The 21,073-nt window shown below is 37.7% G+C and overlaps 1 protein-coding gene across 1 annotated transcript; it reads left to right on the forward strand.

Annotated features, from left to right (window-relative positions):
* Positions 1-2,750: 2,750 nt before the first annotated feature.
* LOC139860813 (CASP-like protein 1E2) lies at positions 2,751-4,483 on the forward strand. The gene is made up of 2 exons (XM_071849362.1): positions 2,751-3,037; positions 4,131-4,483. The coding sequence occupies exons 1-2, from the start codon at positions 2,820-2,822 to the stop codon at positions 4,465-4,467; spliced, it is 555 nt and encodes a 184-aa protein (XP_071705463.1). The 5' UTR covers positions 2,751-2,819; the 3' UTR covers positions 4,468-4,483.
* The last annotated feature ends 16,590 nt before the right edge of the window (positions 4,484-21,073 follow it).

Genomic DNA, 21,073 nt, shown 5'->3' on the forward strand with positions numbered 1-21,073 from the left:
AGGAGATAAGAATTTTTTAATAATAAGGAAGCGGAGAAAGAGATGTAACAATGAGGAGGTAAAAACACCATATTTATAGAAGAAACTTACTGTGGGCCCAGTTGATGGGCTTTGATCCTGATCGAACACGTGTCCTAGGGATGTTGAACCATAGCCGTTGGATTCGTGGCGTTTCATTTTTACAGCTGTAAAACGTAATGATTGCTGACATCATCCCCTAGCACACCCTACGAGGAAACATGATTTGACGTTTACGGCGTGTCAGTAATGATGGCCTTTTATAATATTTTATTCAATATAGTTTGGTTACAATCAAAGGCAATTTGATTCCATCTAAACTGGGGGGACTTAATGACGTACGTCCCGCCATGGCCGTCACGTGTGACACATGGCGTATCCTGTAGTTGGACGTTTAGCTTCAACTCCTGGTTGGATACCAAGTCAACGCTTCTCTTAGGCCACGATTACCCCTACGGCTACGCTACGTCACCCGTAGCGTGCCGTTAACATTTGACTTGGTTTGCACAGCTACTTGTCCGTCCGACAAGTCAGGAGAACTTGGAGCAGTTAGTAGGCATGATTAAAGGATTTCAGGAGTGGTAATCGTGGTTTAGTGGGCTAGTGGTGGTTATCCTTGGTAACCGCCATCTTATGCCTATAAATACTGCTCATAATCACACATTTAGCAATTAATCAACATTTTACACTTACCACAGCTGATTACTCTTCTAAGCTCACCTTGGAGGCTCAGCAAAAGTTAACCACCACAACACCCCTCATACTCATCACGTAAACCGAAGGAAACCCTTCCGAAGCTTAGTCACTCAACTAATTGCACTCGAGTCAATTTTGACTTGATCAAAGAGTTTGACTTTTTAACCAAAAAAAACTTAATAGCACTCGTGAATTTGACCTATTTATAAATGATTTGAGAAATTTCGGTTGTAAAAAAAAAAAAAAAAAATAAATAAATAAATAAAAAACCTTGTGAGAATGATAGGTATCGGGTAAGCCAATCAAGCTTAGAATGATTCCTGAAATGGGAAAGGTACATTTTTTATTTTTAGTGAATTATTAATAATTTATAAAAATGGAGAAAAAGTATTTGTAAGTCTTTGCCAACCCATTTAGGATCAGTTTTGACCAGTTACCAACTCACACATCTTTGCAATTTTTTATTGTGCCAAAAGAATCTAAAAAATAGATATGTTTGATTGTTTGTTCGAGGTAGTAGATTTGTTTGAGTGTTTGGAGATAGCAAACTAGCCAGTGGGTTTGAAATTAGAAGATGAGAAAAAGATGATAAAGGATAAAAAGAAAAGAAGAAATTTTTTTAATTATTTAAATTTAAATAAAAATTAATAGAAAGACTAAAATACCCTCATGTGTCTTGCACATGAGTGAGTTTAACAGAAAGAATGGACGGCATGTAGACGGAGGGACGGTCGAGTTTACAAAGTACAACAATAGGGACGACGCCAGCAAAAATAAAAGTTTAAGGATGACCTGAGAATGCTGGATACAAGTTCAGGGACGACGAGCGTAATTTTGTCAAATTAATGCATCGCACATTAAAACCAAAAGGCCTCATCATAAACATATTTGTTGATAAATTAGTGTTAGATGTGTGAGTTATCATTTTAAACGAAATTGCATCATAAATTAAATAGTTAAAGTGTTGATATTTTCATCATCAATTTTGTATGAACTTATCAAAATCATGCTTTAAGTAATTATTGTTAAACATTATATATATATTTCTTTGTCCACAATAATGAAACGATACAAGCTTATATAGAAATTACAAGGCAACCCAAAAGACTAATAATAATAGCTAATATTAAATATAGACCACTCAAAGACCATAATAAATTCTCCGTTAACAATTATAATGTATAAAAAACAATGTACAATTTTAATGGATTTATAATGAATGTATCAATAACAGTAGCTGGGAGACTAGCCTCATTACTTCCCACTGGGCGAGAGGTGCACCTAACCCACCTACCCACTCATCAATCACGGTGTTCAGCTGACTTGCACTGATAGACCCCTATTGTATTGGAATTAGGCGCCCATCTTTTGACTGTTGTCAACTAATCTCTTCAATGTTAGATTGTACTCTATGTTAGAACATTTCTGTGAATGCTATTATGATCTAAGTGGTCTTATTCTGTGTCCCGTGCTAGGAAGCATTACTCCTCTTTTCATTCCAAATTCAAGAATACGACCGATACGATTGATTGGTCTGTGCGCCTCTCTTATTACTTTTTTGTATTCCCCTGTTCTTCGGATACTATTTGATCCTTCTACGGCCAAATCTCAATTTGTGGAAAGCTTCTTTATGAAAACATCCATTTTTATTTAGGTATAGTCAGTATCTCTTTATTCTTCGTGATATTAACCACATTTCTGATCCCTATTTGCATTTTAGTGGGTTGGTCTGGTATGAGAAGTTATTGGAAAGAGTATATTACTGAACATATACACAATTTTAAAAGCATTATATCGAACATTATACTTATGTTATCGTGTTTCTTAATGCATCTCAATTTAAATGTTGAAGTTACCTTAACAATTTCAATGATATATATACATTATCCTTTTGAACAATTTCATCGAATATTATAAATTTATAATGTCCACCGTTTCCCTTCTGTAAATTTTAATTAAATGTGAACATTTATTTTGTCCAGTAGGGATCATGAATTTCACAAGCACTTGTATAAATACACTAGCATGAAATTTGCAACTTCGCATCATTCATCAATCACCAAATCCAATCTAATACTATTATTACATAATCATCATATATAGATATGGAAACAGATCATAAAGAGATGGAGGTGATTAACAGAAGATCAATTAACATCAAGGATTTGGTAATAAGGTTATTAGCACTCGCACTTACTCTAGTCGCTGCTGTGGTTCTTGGCGTTGATAAACAGAACACAACCGTCGCTATCACTCTTGTTCCGTCGCTGCCGCCTGTCAACCTCCCTGTCACTGCTAAGTGGACTCACTTGTCTGCGTTTGTGTATGTTTCCGATCTCTCTGTTTCATTTCAATTATATACAACGAGTGATCCAAATAATTACATTATTTTATTAGAAAGGCTAAATTCATTTTCCTGTTTAGACTATCCGGGAAAAAAGAAATATTTTTAATTAGATGTACGGGCCGTTTCGTCGATTTCAATTTTTCATATGAACCCTGTGCAATCAATAAAAAATGGACCTTTTGTATATACAAAAATTATGTTAAGTTTTTCATTAGGACTGCATATTTTTTGATTATGGGCCCCTTGAGATTATGGGCCCTGTGCAAGCGCACGTGTTGCACGCCCTCAAATCCGCCCCTGGTACGTAGTTTAACTAGATTTTCCCGTGTATGAGTGTAAATGACCTACTTGATCGTTATCTATTCAAGTTTGACTCCTTATGAGCTCAATCGGTGTCGAGCCTAAATGAGCCCAAGTTCGAGCCCAAGGTTGCACTTATTTTGAAGATCGTTTAGTAAACGAGCTCGAGCTTTATATATGAAGCTTAAAAAAGCTCACGAGTCTAAACAAGCCTATCAATTATATAAATTATTAATTTTATAATAATATAATTACAATCAATAAGCAATTATATAGTAATAATAATATTATATATACAAACGAATCGAACTATAGCCGAGCTCAAACTTATAGCAAACAAGTTGAGCTCGAACTCAAGCTTAGTCGAGCTTGACTCGACTTGTTTACACAATAATCCCATGATCCTTTCCAACATTTTCTCTTGGCCACTCCATGTTAAGCTGGTTCTAATATGGTAACTTGAGATCTTATGTAAATATATTATGACTGAACCACTCAGAGGCGGAACGTTGTGGAGGTAAAACGGGTATCCAGCCCGGCTCGATTTCCGAAAAAAATTACACAAAAAAACAAAAGTTTTTTTTTTTTTTTACCCCATTTCATTAGTTTCGGCCCATCTCAGGTCACGTTAAAGTTCCGCCACTGCAACCAGATTATATTGGATGGTTGATTATATTATCTCATCATGTTCTTATTTCATATCTTACTTTAGTCTCATTAACAATATCAATATAATTTTACGATACTAACTTTGATTTCCTCATTACAGGTATTTGGTGATTGCGAATGCAATTGCATTTTCATATGCAGCAACATCATTGATTCTTACTGTCGTAACCAGAGGAAAAAGTAAGCTTGTGACATTGATTACAACTATTTTGGATTTGGTCATGGTGGCACTACTATTCTCGGCTATTGGTGCAACTGGTTCAGTTGGTCTTATCGGCTACAAAGGCAACTCTCATGTGAAGTGGGATAAAGTGTGTAATGTGTTCGACACATTTTGTTACCGAGTAACCGTGTCTCTTTTGATATCGTTTGCCGCTAGCGTAGCTTATATTGTGCTCATTGTCATTGCTTTTTTAAACCTTTACAAGAAGTATTGAGAGAAAATGATAGGTTTGTCATGATGTAATCTCTATTTTGTGTACTTTTTGTACTACCCGTATTTTTTTTACTTACTTATCATGAACTTTGATCACTTGTTAGTTTTTGGTTCTTACTAATCTTATCAAGGGAGTATTAACTGTTACAAATAGTCGTTCTACATGTTTTTTTTTTTTTTTTTTTTTTTTCAAATTGTTTGCTGATAATATACAGTATGTCGCAAATAATCATATTTTGTCAAGCATTTTTTTTCCCAATTATTCCCGTTTTCAGTAAAAATATAATAATCAAATATCAAAAATCCCATATTATATTTAAAACGTAATCTCAAACACTCATGTAACAAAAAAGAATTAATATACTCTAACTGAAAGTGTGCCTGAAAGTCGGTTGGATAATATGTTATATGTTTCTTTTATGGGATACACAATCATTTTTGTTATGTACGCAATCAATCATGCTATAGTGTTGTATAGTACAATAATGTAAAACATGATTGATTGTGTACATAAAAATGATTATGTAAATGTCATCACTCTTTTTCTATTGAGATATATAAAAAATAATAATTATATTTGTCAAAGAGATTGTTTATATTTATATTACGGAGTATCATTTATGTGAAGTGGTAATATTTATGGTTAAATAATGTTTTGCAAAGATATGTAGCTAACAAGCTCTATGTTTATGGGTTCCGTAAGGTAACAATCCTCTCCGTTTTTTTCTTTTCTTTTTTTCTTTTTGCTTTCTCCGGTCGGGTGTTGGTCTTTCGTCTCCGGCAACTTTCGACCTCCACCTGATGATCTCAGGCGACGATCTCTTGGTAGATCTGAGAAATAGGGTGTGTAGGTCGTGTTTTGGCTAAGTCGCGATTATTTTCCCCTTCCGGTGGTCAGATCTTGGGCGTCGGAGCTTTTGCTCCGGGGTGTTTTTTCCCGGAATCGTTACCGGTCTTCCGTCTCTTTGTTTCCTTTCCGGTTGTCATGTTGTTTTGAAAATGGTGGTGGTATTCTCCTTGACTGTTGTTGTTGGTTGTCTCACCATCGACAGTTGGTTTGGGGGCCGGATTCCGGTCGGTTTCCGGCTGCTGGACTTTGTTGTTCGATTTAGGGCGGATTTTGGTCTTAGCTTGCTGGGTCGGGTCCAGTTCGCTCCATTTTCCCTGTCGTTGTTTCCGGTTCGGGTTGGAACAACGTCGTTGCCGACGTACTCGACTTTGTCGATATGGAAAAGGAGGTTTTATGTGGTGGTCTCTTGAGGGTTTTTCGACCGCCCGTTCGGTTGTTGGGTCTGTATTAAGGGGCTTATTTGGTTTGTTGGCCTCATGGGAGGTGTTCTTGGGTTTCCTGGTGGACAGTGCTCGCTAGTTTTGTTGATGATCGATTTGTGCTCTTTGTGTCGAGATGGTGCTGTAGCGGTTCAGGTAGTCTTTCCCGAGCCTGGCCGGGCTCGAGGGGTTGTATATGGGTAGGTTTGGATTTTTGCAGGAGTGCAGGTGGACATTGTTCTTTGACCACTAATGTTTGGCATATTGTTTTAGGGTTTAGTTTGTTTCAATTTCGATGATGTTTGTATTTGTTCGATCACGAACTTCAGATCATCATATCTGATCAATGTTGTAACTTGTATCATGCTTGATCTTTACCATATATATATATATATATATACTTTTGCCAACAAAAAAAAAGAAAAAAAATTACGTGCTTGTTTCAAGACAACGTATATTATATTATATAAAAATATAATTTAATTTATACGGAGTATTTTTCTATTTCACGTCATTATCTAGTTTCCAATATTGTATTTTTAAAAATAAGCTACCAAACTTTTCACCAAAACTGAATAACGATCTTCAAACAATCAATTACACAAGATCAGTATTGTGATTAAGGTTATTATAATTCATACTTTTTGTCTAACATTGCTCAAATAGATTAATCAGTAACTGAAGATCAACTCCTATCAGGTACGATTATCGTTTTTTTCATTCTCAATATTAAGCAGTTGATCATCAAGCGGCAATAATACTCATTGTGTAATTCATACAGTACAGTATGGCACGTATGTTTTTTCACTCAAATGATTCTTAAGCTTGATTTATATTTTATATGTAAAATGTAATATTCTATAATGTAAAAATAATAATAAATAATAACAATGAGCTATTTGGCCTTTCAAAATAATAGGAAAAAGGTATAGTGAAACGGTTGAGCTTAAAATTGCTGGTGATTTTAGTGTGATCGAATAAAATTATTTTAGTGTATTGAATTTGCTACATTGAAAGTGAAGCAATCTCTAATACTCTAGAACGGATTTAATTTGGAAAATGTGAACTACACGTCCGTCAAAGAGCTACAAACATAGCTTAAGTTGGGTTTTGGTTGATAAAAACAAACTAAAGTTGCTGTCTAGGCATAAGGTGCGACGCTAGTTGGTGCGCCGCACCATAAGAGAGTGAAGGGCCGCAATGGAAGCTCATTGCTCCGCACCATATAACTTAAAATCACAAAATCGACATCAGAAGCTAATGGGTGATTTTGGGTGTTTCTGAGTGCGACACACCACTCCATGGTGCGCCGCTCCATAAGACATGAAAGTGATGAGGTGCGCCGCACCATGAAAGTGAAACTTTTGCCTAAACGTTTTGCAACGGTTCACAAATGGTTGTTTTGTATCGCTGGACGTTTTGAGACACGTTTAAGTGCTTTATTAGGATACTAATGCACCTTTTCAAACATGTTCATTGCCAAGAGTTGTGTCCTTTGATCATAACCACTTTTAAAATATTGCAACACTTCATTGCACCTTTTCCCATTATAAATACAAACCTTTATTCATTGAAGAAGGGTGATATTGCTCAATTACATCTTATATATCTATCGCAATATCGCTTAAAACGCTCTATAATCGAAATTAATGAAGGTGATCTACAAGTGATATGTCAAGATGCGCGAATTTGTATCGGAAGAGTAATTTACAACGAGTTTTGATAATTTATGACATTGGTTGATCCCGATACGAGTTAAGGTCAAGATAGCGCTCTAAAATGATAAAACAAGGCTTCCGATATGTTAGACTTCGTCCAAATGAACTAATATTAAAAAGAAAATGAAACAGTGCCTAAAAGCCAAGTAGAACGCCGTCTTGCCTAGGAGGACGCCGTCCTGTTCTTTATTTCGAGACGCCGTTTACCATTGCAGGACGCCGTCCTGGTTTTTAATGTGGGACGCCGTCTAGGTGGTCTGGGACGCCGTCTTGCCCTTTATTTTGGGACGCCGTCCTCCCTTTTAGGACGACGTCCCGAAGTAGGTGTACCCGACTTTTCTGCTTTTTACCTAATTTCTCCACTTTAAAGGCTCATTTTTGGGACTGTTTCAAAGGAGTACGAACCAGAGAGCTTTAGAGACGATTTTCAGGAGCATATTGGAGAATTCCAACCTCTTTGAAGAGGCTCAACATCAAGGCATCATCCATCAACATCTTCTTCATCCAAGAACTCTTGTTCTTGTAGGTTATTCACTTGTTCTCAGAAATGATTTCAGTTTATAATTTGATTGTATTGTTGTATGTTACCATGATTGTTGGCTAGTTTCTATAATGTTTGTCTAGATTAATAACCAAGGTATTGGATGTAAACTTATTGATTGAATGTATTATGCGTGATAGATTGAAGCTTGAATTAAGAACCATGCTTATTGTTGTTAAAACCATTTGTATCTAGTTAATTGATATGTTGTTGATAAAGAGAACTCTTGTTGATGTATCATATTGATTTACAATCAACTTGTCTTAGGTTGATTGTTTGCTAAACCGGACCAAGGGGGTAAACTAGATTAAAACGGTTAAACAAAATAGGAATGAATTGTGTAGAGCGAACGCAAAGGCAATTGTTATTCAAGTCTTTAATCTTGTTGATCAACTAGTCACAAACGAAAAGGTCTAAGTTATAGGGAACCCTCGCTTAGTAATTCTAGTTTGAGTACTTGCTAAAGAGAACTCTTGGTGAGTCGATTTAGGTGATTAGCATACTTATAGTTATTTGATTACAAATACAAGAACCATAGTAAAAAGGGAACCCTTGAGCTTGATATTGTATTTGCGTGTTTATCCGAGAGAACTCTTAGTTAATCTATTAGATAACTACACGCCTAAGTATTCAATCAGGGCTTAATATCTAAACTTACATCCAATACCGAGGGTAAAATATCTAGATGAACATTTCATCTCTTTGATTTAATTCAAAACTATCTTACTTGCTTTATTTGTATTTATTTGCATCTTATAAACCAAAAGACTAAAAATATTGTTTTTACATTTAACCTTCTTTGATTTGGCTAAATCGTTAAAACAGCCACAAAACATAAAACTTGTACTTTTACTTTAATTCACTTAGTTAATCATAATATAGTTTCTAATTCTAGTTTGACTGATATAACTGTCCTTGGAACGATACACGGAACTAAACCAGTTTCTATACTACTACACGATCGGGTACACTGCCCGTTAGTGTGTAGCAATCTTAAATCGGTATTTTTCCATATTATTTACAAGACAATTTTATACGACACTTTTCGCACATCAAGTTTTTGGCGCCGCTGCCGGGGACAGTTTTGTGTCAAAATAGGATTATTAACTAATTTGTGATTAAGTAGTTTCTTAATTATTTTAAATTATTAATAGTCTTTGATTTTTAATTTTGTAGAATCGGTATGTGTGATAGTTTTTGTTAGTTGTGTGATTGGCAGATTATAGGTTGCATATGCCACATACCCGAAGTTCAGAATCTCCATTATTTACACCATTGACAGAACCGGATAGAAAGCTTGGTAGAATTCCAAAAGAAGTGCTTGATATTTTTGAATCTTCATCAAAGCAGGAAACTTTTGATTCAGAATCAAGTACCACCAAGCCTAGATATTCAGACTTTGGTAAACCAGTTCAACCACCAAATTTTGAAATGGAAGGAGAAAGACCGTTGGTACCAAGACAATCAATGGCAGAAAGGATGAAAGCGACTCGAACCGGACAAGGTAGTGCTATTACTCCGCTCACGGGCGAGGTAAATTTTGAAATTAAAGGACCTATTCTTCAAATGATTAATAATAGGTGTCAATTTAGTGGCGGTCCTAATGAATGTAACATCCCGCATTTTTCCGTTAAATTATTTTTAACGCCGTCTTTTTTTCTTTTTAGATAATATTCCTCGTATCTAGATTCGTAACCTCCGTTAGCTAACATTCTAAATTTCTCGTTATCGGATTTTAATATCTCCCGTTAATACGCGTTTTAAAATATTCCGTTTAGGTATTTTCCGCACCCGACTACAAACTCGAGGGACTAAAATTGACACGGGGCAAACTAGTTGACTAGGTCACCTAGTCCACCCCAATCACCACCATTCAACCATCTCCCTCTCTCTCTCTTTCTCTCTTTCTCTCTAGCAAGAACACACCCAAATTCCAAATTCATTCAATCATCATCTAAATCCGATTGGAGAAGCAAACATCGAAACAAATTACATTTTCGTGATCCTCTCTTCATCCTCTACATTTTGATACCAATATCATCAAGTTTGGGTAACATTTCTAAAACTCTAGATTTCTCTAAATTCGTGTTTTTGACTTGAAATGTTGTTAATTAGTGTCTATGGCTCATTGTGATGTCGTGTATGTAATTTGTATGCTCGATTCGTTGTTTTTGGTGTAACTAGTTCAATATGAAAATTACTTGCTAAATCCTTGATTTTGGATGATCAAATGTTGTTAGATTGTTAAAGTGCATGTTTTAAAAGTGTTACTAGTATCATTAGCTTCGTTTTGATGTATAGGTTGATTAAGGAAACTCCAAGAACATGATTAATGATTTTGTGAACTTGGATTAGGGTTTGATAAGCTTTATATGAACTTTTGGTGCATCAAATGCTATGAATTGTTGTTGATAAGTGTTTAGTTGCAATGTGTGTTTGATTACCTTCGAAACGGCATATCATACATGTAAATTGGTTGCCCGAATCATGAAATGCGTTTTTAGAACTTGAAACTTTGATTATGAACGTTTAATGCGGTTTTGGGTTGTTGTAAGTGTTGAATTGCTTGATGAAATGTGTCTAGGTGTTTTCCTCGTCAAATTACCTTTCCGATGATATAAGATACATGTTCTAATTGTTTACGGATCATAAAATGTGGTTATTTGGTTTTTAGCTCGTGCATACTTGTGAAAAACAGAAAAGTGTCTGCCCAGAGGGTGGCGCGGCGCGCCCCATCCCCGCGCGGCGCGCGGATGTGCCTGGTCAGATTCTGACCTCCTCGTCCCAATTCACGCGAAATGTTTGACTAGTTACCGACCTCCGATTCACATGAAACTTGTTTTAATACACTTGTATATGAATACTTAGCATAGAAAAATAGTTCGGGACCCGACCCGAACGCGTTGACTTTTTCGTTGACTTTGACCAAGTTTGACTTTTAGTCAAACTTAACCAAACTTTTATACAATCATTCTAACATGCTTTTATACTTGTTTCTTGTATGAAACTTGACAACGTGATTCACATGCTATACTTAATCGAGTCGTAACGAGCCATAGGACTAATTGAACACATTTCACCCGACCTTGTGTCGTAACCGGTTAATTGATATAACTTACTTGTTTAGGTCAAGGCTAAGCAACTTTCATGCACACGTTTACTTGTTGAAGTACCTTTATACTCGTGCACTCGAGGTGAGATCATAGTCCCACCTTTTCAACAACTTTTATACTTTTAAATCGTGGGCTGAGAAAACATATACTTTGTTACATCTTGTACTACTTACTTTTATGTTTTGAACACAAGTGTGAAAACAAACATTCCACGTGCGAGTTAGAACAAAAATGCCTCAATTCGATTATCATTAGTTACACTTGCAGGGTGTAAGCGAGAACTTATATTGTGTGGCCATACGGGTTTAACAAACCCTCATTCGGACGGTTCGCTACCGTTATGCGGATGAAATATATTTTTGTGTTTTAGTGTGGGTTCTAGCACTGTGTGATGGGGTAACGTTGGTTAAGTTTTGATAATTGAGTGCTCGCGTATAACAACACTTTTGGAATGCAAATGATTTGGATAATCTACGTTATGGAAATACAAAATCTTGTGGTTCAAAAACAACGTTTAATACTTACTAAACCTATGATTTCACCAACGTTTTCGTTGACAGATTTCTATGTTTTTCTCAGGTCTTGCACGATATGTGATACATGCTTCCGCTCACTATTTGATACTTGCATCCGATGTCGAGTATACATGCATTTCATGGAGCGCCTTTTGACTTTACTTTAAACCGTGTCGCCTAGATTTCAATCGTACTTATAACGTTGTAACTTAACTTTTGGTTGAACAATTCTTGTAAACTTTGAAACAATCTTTATTTTGAAATGAAGGCGACATATTTTGGTCAAACGTTATCTTAAAGACTTATAATCAGGTAATGGGACCCACGTAGCCGACGCCGTCACTTGACGATTTGTCGGGGTCGCTACAAGTGGTATCAGAGCCTTGGTTGTAGGGATTTAGAGTTCATTTGTGTCCACCCCGAGTCATAGGGTACATAGGTGAATCTAGACTACAACCGGCATATAGACTGAAGTAGGGATTACTTGACTAATTGTGCATTTATACTCGAACTTTTCTATCATATCTAACTCGTATTCGATCTTGATCTTACGTTGATAAATTTTGTTGACGCGCCACTTTGACTTTATGAAGTAATGTTAAATGCACATGAGAATCAGGGTAATATAATTTCCGGGATTATATTACGGTGATTCACATGGACGTTCCGACATTATGACATAAAGAATTTAAGGCGAGTCAAGGAAAATTTTCTCTACATCATCATTCCCTATCATGATTAGTATTATTGAGAATACTAATCAACGATATTCTTGTGTCTTGAAGGAACAATGCTTCCCCGTCGCGGACCACGTAATGAAACTTCCGAACAAGCTTTTCAACGCATGATAGCCACCGCCATAGGTGCGGCTATGGCTAGTATCTCCTCCGACATCAATAACAACCACAACCACAACAACCATGGAACCGGTAATTCAAACGAGGGTTGCTCCTACAAAACTTTCATGGGGTGCAAACCTCACACCTTCGATGGGACCGGAGGACCGGTTGTGCTCACCCGATGGTTTGAGCAAACAGAAGCCGTTTTTAGCATAAGCGGTTGTCGGGACCAAGACAAAGTCAAATATTCCACCCACACTTTTGCCGGTATCGCCCTCACATGGTGGAATACGTATGTGCTGTCGGTGGGTATCGATGAAGCCCACACACTCTCATGGGCCGACTTAAAGAAAAAGATGATCACCGAATACTTCCCGCGCGAAGAGACCCGTAAGCTCGAACACGAACTAAGAACTTTAAAAGCGGTCGGGAATGACCTAAAGGCATATAATTAACGATTTTCTGAGCTATCCTTGATGTGCCCAAACCTCGTGACCCCCGAACCTCTAAGGGTTGAACTTTACATGGATGGTCTTCCCAAGAGCATCAAACAAGGAGTAATGTCATCCAAACCCAATAATCACCAAGAGGCCCTGAATATGGCCCGTCAATTGATCGAAACGGTAGACGAGATTGAAGTGCCGGCACCTAAAGCCGAGGATGAGTCGGGTGACAACAAAAGAAAAAGGGAAGCCCCCCAATCGAGTAACTACAACAACAACTTTTCCAAGGAACCTCTCACCCCCGTCGGCAAGAAAAGTTATGCCGGGACACGACCTTTTTGCAACAAATGCCACAAGCATCATTTTGGTGAATGTGGCAAGCTAATTTGCCATCGGTGCCAAGGTAGTGGTCATATTGCCAAGTATTGTGGAAGTACCGCCCCCGTCACTCAAAAGGGGCCCGACGCACCAAAGCCGAGTATTTGCTACAAATGTGGCCAATCGGGTCATTTTAGGAATGAATGCCCAAAGAATAAAGCAAAAACCAACGCGCGCCGTTGAACTTACAACATCGACACCTAGGATGCCCGAGACGATGATGGACTAGTCACGGGTACGTTTCTTCACAACAAACCGTATATTTCATACTTGTTCGATTCGATTACCGCTAGACGTTTTACAACCAATACTTTGACTTGTACTCATTACCTTCCATCTTTTCCCCTAGATACTATTTAGGCGATTTAAGCGACCAACGGGAAAAATATTGTGTGCCTATAAATATTATCGGAGGATATACGTTAAGAAATTGAACTCGACACCAATAGAACTAAGGAACTCAAAACCTATTCATTAAGGAGAAATTGTTGCCCTACATTTATGTATAGATTATTGTGAACTAAGAAATTTTCGGTTGGAAACCGATACCCTCTCCCTCGCATCCATGACCTCATGATTTTTGCACGAATCCCGTATGTTCCAAATCGACCTCCGTTCCGGTTATCACCAATTGGGGGTTAAGGGAGACGATGTCTCCTAAGCCATTTTCGAACTCGCAACGTTAGTTGTAAATCTCTCTTAGTACCGTTTGATTTATTTAGGACTCCGTCCGTATTCATGAACCTCCTAAACCGCGTATGCAAATTCATATAGACTAATCTGTTATCGTATTTATAGATGACATCTTAACTTATTCAAGTAAAGAAGGAAAACGAACAACATCACCATCTTACGCTCTAACTTTTGAGAAAAGAGCAACTTTATACCAAATTCTCCGAGTGAGAATTTCTGTTGAACGAAGTCCAATTTTCTAGACCATGATGTTAATGGTCAAGACATTACAGTCAATCTCGAAATCAAGCCACATGTAATCAGGAAACTCTCCCAACTCAGACTTGTATTCGTAAAAATCTTAGATCTCACCGGTTGTTACCGAAGATTCATTTCTGACTTTTCTCGTGTTACACAACTTTAAACCTCTTCATGTCTGAGCCTCGAACGTGATTCTTCACACCAACATTTCTAGTTAAAATCGTATAGCAACAGATGGAACTCGAACATGGAACTATTTCTATTTGAACGCCGAAAGGCATACTCTCTCGACTCAAAAAAAAAAAAAAAAAAAAAAAAAAAAAATATTCATTATTTTACACGAAGAATTCGAATACTAAATTGTGGATCCGATCAAACTTCTCGTCATCACGTACCACACTACATACCTCTGTTATTTCACCGTCACCGTCTGATATTACTGGAATTTAAGATAACACACAATCCAACGATACTTCACTCTTCTTTGACTTAACGCCCTTGTGTTTCTGATAATCGGTCAACTATTATTCAACCCCGAACTATACAACTACGTGTACTACCTCGTTTCTCTTTCAGACTTCAACTTTTGCCAACTAGAGGCACGTTATGGCAACCTCGAGATGCAAGCTCATCCTATTCTAAGTCCTTATTTCACTCCTATCTTTATCGCTCGCATTTCCGTTTAAAGAAACTCCTTGTAACATTTCTCCATGGATGGAGAAATTCATCATATTACATTAGTATTCGCCACGAGGGTGAATAGTCCTAACGAACATTTTTCGAACCCTAACTAACTTGTTCAAACGTATCTTAAGAGATTCTATTCCAACACGGCGTATCTTTGTCAATTATTCCGTATCGAAATACTCGTTTCACTTCTAGTTTTACAAGAAACCTTGGAGACCCGTTTAGACATGAGTACCACGTACCACCCACGTAGCCGACGCCGTCACTTGACGATTTGTCGGGGTCGCTACAAGTGGACATGAGTACCACGTACCACCCACAAACCGACGAACCGAGCAAACGAACGATTTACGTCTTGGAAAGACATGTCACAAACTCGTATTGTCACCTTTAGTAGATCACTCTTACAACAGTAGTTACCACTCGTGTGTTCACGCGCACTTTCCGAAACCCTATATGACCGCAAATGTCATACCCCTGTTCATTTAACCAAAGCATCAACCACCGAAATCTGAACTCCATCAAGAAACAACAATTGAAATCATTCATATCCGAGGAGGGCTCGAGACGACCCGTAGTCGCCCAAAAGAGTCATACCAAACTTAGATGAAAACCTCACAAATCCCAGTGTGTAACCGCGTAATATTGAGAAACCGCACCTTGGAAAGGTGTAATTCATTTTGGGAAATCGAGGAAGGTTATATCCGCAATATTGAACCTTTTGAAACCTTGGGGCGTATTGGAGCCGCTTCCTACCATTTGGAACGGCCGACTCAATTAAGTTTCCGTTTACCCTACATTTCGTGTAACAAACTTAGAAACGTGTCCTGCGGAACAGGAACGTGCAATCCTTCTAGATGCACCAACTATTGATGACAAACTCCTCCTCATAGGAAAAACCGGCTGAACTTTTGGATCGTAAAACCAAGCCCTAATACAACGTAACACCCCGACTATCCGGATTCGTGGAATGTCCAAGAAAGTACCTTCAATCATTCGTAGAGTTACTACACTAAGTCTCGAGTAAGAGACATCGACTATTACTTCCAACTAAATTTCGGGACGAAATTTCTTTTGAGGTATGGATAATGTAACATCCCGCATTTTTCCGTTAAATTATTTTTAACGCCGTCTTTTTTTCTTTTTAGATAATATTCCTCGTATCTAGATTCGTAACCTCCGTTAGCTAACATTCTAAATTTCTCGTTATCGGATTTTAATATCTCCCGTTAATACGCGTTTTAAAATATTCCGTTTAGGTATTTTCCGCACCCGACTACAAACTCGAGGGACTAAAATTGACACGGGGCAAACTAGTTGACTAGGTCACCTAGTCCACCCCAATCACCACCATTCAACCATCTCCCTCTCTCTCTCTTTCTCTCTTTCTCTCTAGCAAGAACACACCCAAATTCCAAATTCATTCAATCATCATCTAAATCCGATTGGAGAAGCAAACATCGAAACAAATTACATTTTCGTGATCCTCTCTTCATCCTCTACATTTTGATACCAATATCATCAAGTTTGGGTAACATTTCTAAAACTCTAGATTTCTCTAAATTCGTGTTTTTGACTTGAAATGTTGTTAATTAGTGTCTATGGCTCATTGTGATGTCGTGTATGTAATTTGTATGCTCGATTCGTTGTTTTTGGTGTAACTAGTTCAATATGAAAATTACTTGCTAAATCCTTGATTTTGGATGATCAAATGTTGTTAGATTGTTAAAGTGCATGTTTTAAAAGTGTTACTAGTATCATTAGCTTCGTTTTGATGTATAGGTTGATTAAGGAAACTCCAAGAACATGATTAATGATTTTGTGAACTTGGATTAGGGTTTGATAAGCTTTATATGAACTTTTGGTGCATCAAATGCTATGAATTGTTGTTGATAAGTGTTTAGTTGCAATGTGTGTTTGATTACCTTCGAAACGGCATATCATACATGTAAATTGGTTGCCCGAATCATGAAATGCGTTTTTAGAACTTGAAACTTTGATTATGAACGTTTAATGCGGTTTTGGGTTGTTGTAAGTGTTGAATTGCTTGATGAAATGTGTCTAGGTGTTTTCCTCGTCAAATTACCTTTCCGATGATATAAGGTACATGTTCTAATTGTTTACGGATCATAAAATGTGGTTATTTGGTTTTTAGCTCGTGCATACTTGTGAAAAACAGAAAAGTGTCTGCCCAGAGGGTGGCGCGGCGCGCCCCATCCCCGCGCGGCGCGCGGATGTGCCTGGTCAGATTCTGACCTCCTCGTCCCAATTCAGGCGAAATGTTTGACTAGTTACCGACCTCCGATTCACATGAAACTTGTTTTAATACACTTGTATATGAATACTTAGCATAGAAAAATAGTTCGGGACCCGACCCGAATGCGTTGACTTTTTCATTGACTTTGACCAAGTTTGACTTTTAGTCAAACTTAACCAAACTTTTATACAATCATTCTAACATGCTTTTATACTTGTTTCTTGTATGAAACTTGACAACGTGATTCACATGCTATACTTAATCAAGTCGTAACGAGCCATAGGACTAATTGAACACATTTCACCCGACCTTGTGTCGTAACCGGTTAATTGATATAACTTACTTGTTTAGGTCAAGGCTAAGCAACTTTCATGCACACGTTTACTTGTTGAAGTACCTTTATACTCGTGCACTCGAGGTGAGATCATAGTCCCACCTTTTCAACAACTTTTATACTTTTAAATCGTGGGCTGAGAAAACATATACTTTGTTACATCTTGTACTACTTACTTTTATGTTTTGAACACAAGTGTGAAAACAAACATTCCACGTGCGAGTTAGAACAAAAATGCCTCAATTCGATTATCATTAGTTACACTTGCAGGGTGTAAGCGAGAACTTATATTGTGTGGCCATACGGGTTTAACAAACCCTCATTCGGACGGTTCGCTACCGTTATGCGGATGAAATATATTTTTGTGTTTTAGTGTGGGTTCTAGCACTGTGTGATGGGGTAACGTTGGTTAAGTTTTGATAATTGAGTGCTCGCGTATAACAACACTTTTGGAATGCAAATGATTTGGATAATCTACGTTATGGAAATACAAAATCTTGTGGTTCAAAAACAACGTTTAATACTTACTAAACCTATGATTTCACCAACGTTTTCGTTGACAGATTTCTATGTTTTTCTCAGGTCTTGCACGATATGTGATACATGCTTCCGCTCACTATTTGATACTTGCATCCGATGTCGAGTATACATGCATTTCATGGAGCGCCTTTTGACTTTACTTTAAACCGTGTCGCCTAGATTTCAATCGTACTTATAACGTTGTAACTTAACTTTTGGTTGAACAATTCTTGTAAACTTTGAAACAATCTTTATTTTGAAATGAAGGCGACATATTTTGGTCAAACGTTATCTTAAAGACTTATAATCAGGTAATGGGACCCACGTAGCCGACGCCGTCACTTGACGATTTGTCGGGGTCACTACAATGAAGACGCAAACGAACATATTCGTCTCTTTGAAGAGATATGTCTTCTTTTCAAATTAAAACCAGAAACTGACCAGGCTATATTTCTAAGACTTTTCCCGTGGACACTCCACGGGGAAGCAAGAAGTTGGTTAGATTCATTAGCCGAGGCTACGATAAGAACGTGGGATAGTATGATGGAAAAATTTCTTAAGAAATATTTTCCGGCATCTAAATCCGCGAGACTCCAACAGGAGATTACCCAGTTCTGTCAAAAGCCTATGGAAACCTTGTACGAAGCATGGAATAGATTTTCCAAAATGCTTAGAGGTTGTCCAAACCATGGTTTGGATACCTTTCAACAGGTTCAAATCTTCTATAAGGGTTGCGAAGTTGCAACCCGAATTTCCATTGATCAAGCATCCGGAGGTTCAATTATGGACAAAACCGAGCAAGAGGCTTATGAGATAATCGAGAAATTAGCCGATTATTCTCATGAGTGGCATCAAGAACGCCCAATTACTCGAAATGCTCAAGTCCAAAGCGCCGGTGCTTATGATGACTTCAGCTCCCTAGGTGTAAAAATAGACGGTGTTGTCCGAAACATGGACAAAATCACAAAAGAAATCCATAGTATGAAAGTAGGTTGTGAATACTGTGGTGGTCTACACTTAGGTAAAGATTGTGATGCCGGGTTAACCATGGCTCAAAAAGAAGAAGTGGCTTTTATAAGCCAAAGAAATAATAACCAGTTTCAGGGTAGAGCCCAATTTAACCGTAACTTTAACAACCCCTACAACCCTCAAGGTCAAAATTCTAATTTTCAACAAGGGTCAAGTAGTGGGTTCCAACAACAAACTCCGGGTTATTATCAAAAACCCCAACAGGAGGAGAAAAAGTCAAATTTAGAGAATATGTTGGAAAAGTTAATTGCATCACAAACTCAGCTTGTCACAAACATAAATCAAACCAACGAGAAAAACGAACATCAGTTTCGTAACCAACAAGCATCAATCCAAAATTTGGAAAAACAAATGAGTGGTTTAGCCAATTTACTGAGTGAGAGAAAACCCGGTAGTTTACCGGGAGATACCAACAAGAACCCCAGAAATGAGCACGCAAATGTTATTACCACACGGAGTGGTTTAGCATACGATGCTCCACAAATGCCCGAAAATTCTGATTTCAGAGTTCCATTGAACCAAAACGATGAACCGGTTAAGGAGCCGGAAAAAGTGGTTGAAAAGGAAGAACGGGAAAAACCCGTAGTGAAACCATATCAACCACCGCTCCCATTCCCAAGAAAACAGCAACAAGAAAGGCTGGAAGCCGAAAGGCTAAAATTTCTAGATATGTTTAAATAGATAAACATAAACATGCCTTTTATTGATGTTATCTCAGGAATGCCAAAGTATGCTAAGTTCCTAAAAGACTTACTTACTAACCGAAAGAAGATGGAAAGCGTTTCATCAGTCACTTTAAATGCTAGATGTTCCGCGCTGGTGTCTAACACACTTCCTGAAACGCTTCAAGATCCGGGTAGTTTTACTATTCCATGTCTAATGGGTGACCTTGATTGCATGAGGGCATTAGCCGATTTGGGGGCTAGTATCAATTTAATGCCCTATTCAATTTACCTTAAATTAGCCCCTGGGGAACTCAAAACCACACGAATGGCTATTCAACTCGCTGATCGCTCTATAAAATTCCCTCGAGGAATAATAGAGAATTTGTTAGTTAAGACCGGAAATCTGATCTTTCCGGCTGACTTTGTGGTTTTAGACATGGAAGTTGATGAGAGAATACCAATTATTCTGGGTAGGCCATTTTTAAATACTGCTCGATGTGTCATTGATGTTTATGACCAGCAGTTGACCCTTAGAATTGGTGAAGCTAGTGCGACTTTTGCAATTGACAAGTCATTGAAATATCCCGAATCTTTGGATGATACTTGTTATTTCATGCAAAGCATAGATTCGCATTATGAGTTCTTGCAGGAATCTCCCGAATCGGATGAAACAGGTGTATACGATTTGGCAAATGGAGATGATGAATTCACTGAAGAAGAAATGGATGTGATGGCCACATTTTTGATGGCCAATGAGTGTGAACCAACTGAAGAGGAAATAGAAAAACTAAGCAAGGATAGCGAGTACCGGAGTCGATCCTCAATTGAGGAACCTCCCATTTTGGAGCTTAAACCGCTCCCTGATCATCTTGAGTACGCTTTCCTTCAGGAAGATTCAAAACTTCCGGTAATTATTTCCTCACTTCTCTCTCAAAATGAGAAAGAACGTCTTGTTTCCTTGTTACAGGCCCACAAACCGGCCATTGCATGGAAAATCCATGATATAAAAGGAATTAGTCCTTCTTATTGCACGCACAAGATCTTAATGGAAGAAAATTCCAAACCAGTGGTGCAACGTCAAAGAAGACTAAATCCTCATATGCAAGACGTTGTCAAAAAGGAAATCATTAAATTGCTAGATGCAGGTCTAATCTACCCGATTTCAGACAGTCCGTGGATAAGCCCGATTCATTGTGTTCCTAAAAAGGGTGGTATAACTGTTACCACCAATGATAAGGACGAGCTTATCACGACACGAACTGTTACGGGGTGGCGGGTTTGTATAGATTATCGAAAGTTAAACGAAGCCACAAGAAAAGACCATTTTCCTCTACCATTTATTGATCAAATGTTAGAGAGACTTGCAG

The sequence above is a fragment of the Rutidosis leptorrhynchoides genome, chromosome 1 (assembly GCF_046630445.1).
Source record: "Rutidosis leptorrhynchoides isolate AG116_Rl617_1_P2 chromosome 1, CSIRO_AGI_Rlap_v1, whole genome shotgun sequence".
Lineage (NCBI taxonomy): Eukaryota > Viridiplantae > Streptophyta > Magnoliopsida > Asterales > Asteraceae > Rutidosis > Rutidosis leptorrhynchoides.

Bases quoted from the DNA above. Each gene is read 5' to 3' on its own strand.
- LOC139860813 (XM_071849362.1), top strand. From the start codon at position 2,820: ATGGAAACAGATCATAAAGAGATGGAGGTGATTAACAGAAGATCAATT. The intron at 3,038-4,130 runs GTATGTTTCCGA...TCCTCATTACAG, and splicing joins ACTCACTTGTCTGCGTTTGT to GTATTTGGTGATTGCGAATG.